Genomic DNA, 6,294 nt, shown 5'->3' with positions numbered 1-6,294 from the left:
CCCCCCCCGCCCCTCCGGCCCCGGCCCCTCACCTCCATTTCTACAAAAAAATAGCCAGACATGGTGGGGCAGGTTGTGATGGTGCCTCTGTACTCCAGCCTGGGCGATGAATTGAAACCCTGTCTCAAAATTTTTAATTATTAAAAAAATAAAAAAGAAGTTTATATACTATTTCGTTTGTTCTTTCCTCTTCCATAGAAATACAGATCATTTTACAAGCAGGTTAAACATGGAGGGTGCTTTGTACTTGTTTTATTCAATCCAAAATACCTAACATTAAGTGTTCTTCATTGTTAAAATTATTTGCTATTCAGAATGCACCACGGCCAGGCCAGGTGCAGCGGCTCACCTGTGCCTATAATCCCAGCACTTTTGGGGGCCAAGCAGGGCAGATCATCTGAGGTCAGGAGTTCGAGACTAGCCTAGACAACATGGCGAAACCTCATCTCTACAAAAAATTAGCTGGGCATGATGGCACGTGCCTGTAGTCCCAGGCTACCTGAGAGCCTGAGGTGGAAGGATCATCTGAGCCTGGGAGGTTGAGGCTGCAGTGAGCCATGATCATGCCCCTGCACTCCAGCCTGGTTACAAAGTGAGATCCTGTCTCAAAATAAAATAAAATAAAAAATAAATAGAAAACATCACTACTAATCCTGCCCAACTAGAATTTCCACTCAACGCCAATAAAAATTTGAATATCAATTCCCAACCTGAAGTCCCTTAACCCTTCTAGAAGAGAAGGGAATCAACACTTGGTGAGCATTTAATACAGAGCTCTAAAAAAGCATAATAGGTGTCCTGGAAATATGCCCAACATTTCCAAAAAAGCTGAATACAAATTACACATATGCTGAAGTAAAATTCCGCAGGCTATTAATAAATGAAGACTGGTAAATCTTTCAAGATATTATTTCACCACAATATTACTCTAAATGTGTCCTCCTCTGGTACTTATTCAAAAGATATATAATATGATGCTATGTACTGTAATGGATCATGTACAAAATCCTACTGAAATACAATGGAAGGAGGAATTAGTTCTGCTTAGAAAGACTTCACAGAGGGATATCTCAGCAGAATCTGGAAGGATAATTCAGCTCTCTGGGCTGCAGATGCCTCCTAAGGGTGTTTCTGGTTACAAAAATTCACAGAATTGAATTTGGGTAAGTCTTTAAAGATCACCTAGTCCTGAGATTTTCCACCTTGATTTTAAACTAATAACATCTTTTCTTCAAAAGTCTAATTGAAACTCCAGTATATAAAACAGGTAATATGGAAGGTAATATGCTCTTTTGAAAGGGGAGGGTTATTGAAAAACACTGTTGTTCTAACCAACCCCTTCGTTTTAAACTAGGCTGAAACACTAAGAAGGACAATGACTTGGCAAAAGCCACATAAAGACAAAATGCAACAATTTATTCAAAGAACAACTCTTAAGCATTATCTCCTCTTTGAAGTCTTTCCTTTCTCCCCCAGTGGAATTTACCAATGTATTTCATTCCTCAATATATCTAGGACATACTTCCATTATGGCTTCTATAAAACTTTAGTGTCCTAATTTTGTTTTTTGAAACAGCTAAGGGAGCTTCCTACCTCAGCTTCCCAAGTAGCTGGGTCTACAGGCACACACCACCACACCCGGCTAATTTTTTCTGTGTAGAGACAGGGTCTCACTATGTTGCCCAGGCTGGTCTCGAACTCCTAGGCTCAAGTGATTTCCCTGAAGGTATGTACTGGCTCAATCATTTTTGTATATTCACCCAGACTAACATTTATTACATTGACCAAGTTTCAGAAAATATTTAATCTAGCTTGGTGCCTGGCACAGAGTAGGACTTAATAGGTATCTGTCAAACAAATTTACCAAAAATGCGGTAAGTGAAATAACACATCTAAAGCAGTTACAACAGTAGCTGAAACATAGTGTATATTCCATAAACATTAGTTATTATGTAACTTTATATAGACAGGAAAAAACCCTGAAACCATTATTGAACATTTGATCTGGAAGGCAAAAACTAAGCACCTTTAATCAGGTTTTCAACTTGCTAATTTATATATTGCCAATACAGGTTAAGTATCCTTTATCCAAAACACTTGGGACCAAAAGTATTTTAAATTTTGGATTTTTTTGGATTTTGGAATATTTGCGTATACATAATGAGGTATCTCGGGGATGGGACCCAGTATAAATACAAAATTCATTTATGTTTCATATATACCTTATAAACATAACCTGAAGATAATTTTATACAAAATTGTTAATAATTTTGTGCATGAAACAAAGTTTGTGTACATGAACCAACTATCAAAAAGCAAAGGTGTTAGGTGTGGACTTTTTCACTTGTGGTGTCATGTTGGCACTCAAAGTTTTGGATTTCCAAGCATTTTGGATTTTTGGATTAGGGATACTCAACCTGTACAACCACCTCTTTGATGAGAAAGAAAAAATTTAGCTCATTTATAAAGATCTCTTGACTCTGGCAGCCTGGAGAAAATGTACCTAGACTTGAAGTGACAGAAGAAATTAGGATGGTCCTAAGCTTGGGGCTAAGTCACTTCTTTCTAGACCTCAGTTTTGGTCATCTGTAAAAGAGGGGTGGTGGGAAGTGGAAAAGATTATAAGGTTCTTTCTTGCTCTAATGCTGTAGGGGCTTATAACAAATTTAGAGCTAGAATCCTTCAGTTTTCAATTCACATGAGCAAGAACTTTGTAAAAAATCAGCAAATGGGCTGGGCGCGGTGGCTCACGCCTGTAACCCCATCACTTTGGGAGAAGAGGCGAGCGGATCACGAGGTCAAGAGATGGAGACCATCCTGGCCAATATGGTGAAACCCCGTCTCTACAAAAAATACAAAAAATTAGCTGGGTATGGTGGCGAGCACCTGTAGTCCCAGCTACTGGAGAGGCTGAGGCAGGAGAATCGCTTGAACCCAGGAGGCGGAGATTGCAGTGAGCCGAGATCGTGCCACTGCACTCCAGCCTGGTGACAGGGCGAGACTCTGTCTCAAAAAAAAAAAAAAAAAAAAAAAAAAAAAGAAAGAAATCAGTAAATGATACATTGAATTTGGTGTCAGATAGTAGGGGTCATTACACCAGCTCTGTTATTATTTAGCTGTGTGATTCGGAGCAAGAAGCAAACCCTCTGGGTCTCAATTTCCTCAGTCTGTTCAACAAAGTTGTTAGACAATATAAACTCTATTTAAAATACATCAAAGTCCAGGCCGGGCACAGTGGCTCATGCCTGTAATCCCAGTACTTTGGGAGGCCAAGGCAGGAGGATTCCCTAAGCCCAGGAGTTTGAAATTAGCCTGGGCAACATCGCAAGACCCAGACTCTCATTAAAACACACACACACACACAAGATACATCATAGTCATGATACTCCATGAAATAAGCTACCTCTGAAGGAGATATTCAGGTGGGGACTGAATTACCAATTATTAGAAATGTTTAGAAGACGCCTGCACAAACCAAAAGTAGAGAATTTCAAGATTAGAAGAAACCTTACAACTCACCCAACTGAGACCCAAGTCCTCTCTAATATATTCCTGGAAGAGGTCGCCCAACCATTTTGGTAACGGAGAACTACCCATGGAAACAAGCCACTTCAATTTAGGCCAAGTATGATGCAAAGTTACTTTACTGAAACCACACCATCCTCTGGTAACTTTCCTCCACTAGTTTCACCTATCACTTAAGTGTCCCTCAAATATTTTGGATAGTGATAATACGCTCCTTAAATACCCTGTCCTCCAAAATTAAAGTATCCAACTCCGTCAACCTTTTCTGGTAACATGATACCAAGACTCCCTCATCCTTCAGGCTGCGTTCCTCAAATAAACCTCCATTCTTGCTTTAGCGACTGTATTCAAATGACTCGATAAGCTTCTCCCATTCTGACATCTTAGAACCCAAGATTTCCCACCTGCCCAGAGGCTTACCACAGGGAAGCCTCTAATCACGCTTGCCACCTCCACCCACGGAAGCATTTGGGGTGGAAAATGTGCCCTGTTGCTCCACTGGGAGACATGGAGACAAGAAGTCACGGCGGCACCGACAGAGAAGCCGGCACACTGTTCGCCTCCCCAGTGCAAGCCTCCTCCCTCACCGGTATTGCTTGGGGTCGCTGGGAGACTTGACGATCTCAGGGTCCCCGGCATTACTGAGAGACCCCCTCCGTCCCTCTTCCTCAGATTCATCCGCTCCTAGACGGGCAACCCGACTGTTCTCGCCCAGATCCTGTCCATTGGGCTGCAGGTCAGGGCAGCTGCAGGTGGACTTCGCCTTGTTCCTTCCAGGCATGGCCAGAATAGGAAAGGATCTGGCAGGAGCAGAGTCTTCGCACCGACCCCGCGTTTCGATTCGCCAGAGCGCCGCGAGCTCCCGCCCGGCCTCACACAACTTCCTCCGGGTGGCACAGACTGCAGCAACAGTGACTCTCCTCAGCATTCACCACCAAGCTGGAGCGATGGACATCCCGCTTCCCAGGACCCACCTCCTCCGCGTTCCAGAGGCGGTGGCGGCCGGCGCTGGTGCTGCTGCAGCAGCGGGAAACAGGCCTGAACCCCTCCCCCAACCCAGTCTCTCTCACGCTGACTTCCCTCATCCCTCCGCCCTCCCGGCCGCCGATGACGCTCCTGATTTTAGCCAATCATGAGGCAAGAAAGCAGTCACGCTCACGTAAGCAACCAATGAGAACAGGAAAGGAGAGGAACCAACGTGACCCGAACTGATTCTCGGAACAACCAGCGAGCATTTCGAAACCCAAGTGGGCGGGGCGAGGGAGAAGAGGCGGAGAGAGTGGCGCGGAGGACGACGGAAGAAGGGCACCTGGCGCGTTTATGACGTACGCAGGAAGTGTTTTGTACAACCACTGAGTAGTCCTCCGCGTCTCATAGAAAAATATTCCCCCAATGAGAAAACTGAGAAACGAGCGCAGAGAATTAATTCCAAAGTTTTAAAATTTCCCATTCATGTCATAGTTTGAGTACCCTACCCCGCGGACCTGGGGCAAGCCTTCGGCTGTGACTCAGCATGTAAAAAACCAGACCGCCGGAAGTATTTTCCTACACCCGCCGGATGGACGCTTGCTCCCCAGCGCCGCAAATACTAATTGGCTCTTCCCTACCCTACAGCGGGCCGTAAGCTGGTGGGGTTTCATCCTCAAGGCCTAAGAAAGTGCTAAAAAGACCGGTCTGGACGTGCTCACTCTTCTGTGCGAAAACATTTTTTAGCTCCTCCAGCCTACTGTTACATTCGGCCAGTTTTTGAGCAGCTACAGCGTCTGCTGCCTTCAAGTCTCCTTTCGCAGTTTTTCCCGCTAGCAATGGCCTTTGGTGAACAATGTAAAATGTGACGGAAATACAAACATAAATGACAGCTAAAAAGCAGCCGAAATTAATAAGATGCACTATACTGACACCATGGGGTAAGAGATCCTAGCTCATGCATATGAATGAATGGAGAAAGACCTGAAGCAGGGAGATGTGTTGATAGTTACTGTATCTTCGAGGTTTTCGAGACCTCTTCTGAGTTCCAAATGCAAGGAATACAACCATGAACAAAACAAAACTTGCTTCAGGCTGGGCGTGGTAGCTCACACCTATAATCCTAGTACTTTGGGAGGCCGAAGCGGGAGGATTGCTTGAGCCCGGGAATTTGGTACCAGCCTGGGCAACATGGTGAGACCCCCGTCTCTACAAAATTCTTTTTTTAATTTAGCCAGGGTTGGTGGTGCGTGCATGTGGTCGCAGCTACTCAGGAGGCTGAGACAGGAGGAACGCTTGAGTCCGGGAGGTCGAGGCTGCAGTGAGCCATGATTGCAACACTGCACTCCAGCCTCGTTGACACAGTGAGACCCTGTCTAAACAACAACAATAAAAATTTTAAGCCTTGCCTTCGTGGAGCTTGCATTCTAATGGAAAGGAACAGTAAAATATGTCAACTAAAGAAAATCAGGCTTTTAAATAATTCAAGTTAGCTTTCTTCAGAAGTCTTACTGAGGACTGCCACCTGGGAGAGTCAGAGTTTTTTAGACTGCTCCAAAGCAGTGTTTCAGCCCGCAGCTTATATACAGGTGGTGGCCGCTCTGCATGTGCTTGGAAATTAAATCAAATGAAAAGAAAGGCTGTGGTGGTGGCTCGGGCCTGTAATCCCAGTGCTTAAGGAGGCTGAGGCAAAAAGATTGCTTGAGGCCAGGCGTTTACAACCAGCCTGTGTAACATATCAAGACTCTGTCTCCACACACATAAAAAAAAAAGCAAGGCGTAGTAGAACATGTCTGTAGTCCT

The 6,294-nt window shown here is 44.5% G+C and overlaps 1 protein-coding gene across 4 annotated transcripts in view; it reads right to left on the bottom strand.

Moving 5' to 3' along the window:
• The window catches only part of NRDC (nardilysin convertase), a 96,891-nt gene extending 92,095 nt beyond the window's left edge, over positions 1 to 4,796 (bottom strand). For 2 of the 4 annotated variants that reach the window (XM_017875418.1, XM_017875417.1), the window contains exon 1: positions 4,500 to 4,583. Coding sequence is in view for 2 of the 4 variants with exons in the window: in XM_017875414.1 (XP_017730903.1) it covers positions 4,113 to 4,453 (341 nt within the window). In the remaining 2 variants the exon portion in view is untranslated. Of the gene's footprint in view, positions 1 to 4,112 lie in introns of all 4 variants that reach the window. The other 2 variants (XM_017875414.1, XM_017875415.1) reach the window with 2 other exon arrangements.
• Positions 4,797 to 6,294: the final 1,498 nt, after the last annotated feature.

This window comes from Rhinopithecus bieti, unplaced genomic scaffold (genome assembly GCF_001698545.2).
Source record: "Rhinopithecus bieti isolate Rb0 unplaced genomic scaffold, ASM169854v2 scaffold_10017, whole genome shotgun sequence".
Taxonomy (NCBI): Eukaryota; Metazoa; Chordata; class Mammalia; order Primates; family Cercopithecidae; genus Rhinopithecus; species Rhinopithecus bieti.
Note: the sequence above shows the minus strand (reverse complement) of the source record. Positions and strands in the feature narration are given on the sequence as shown.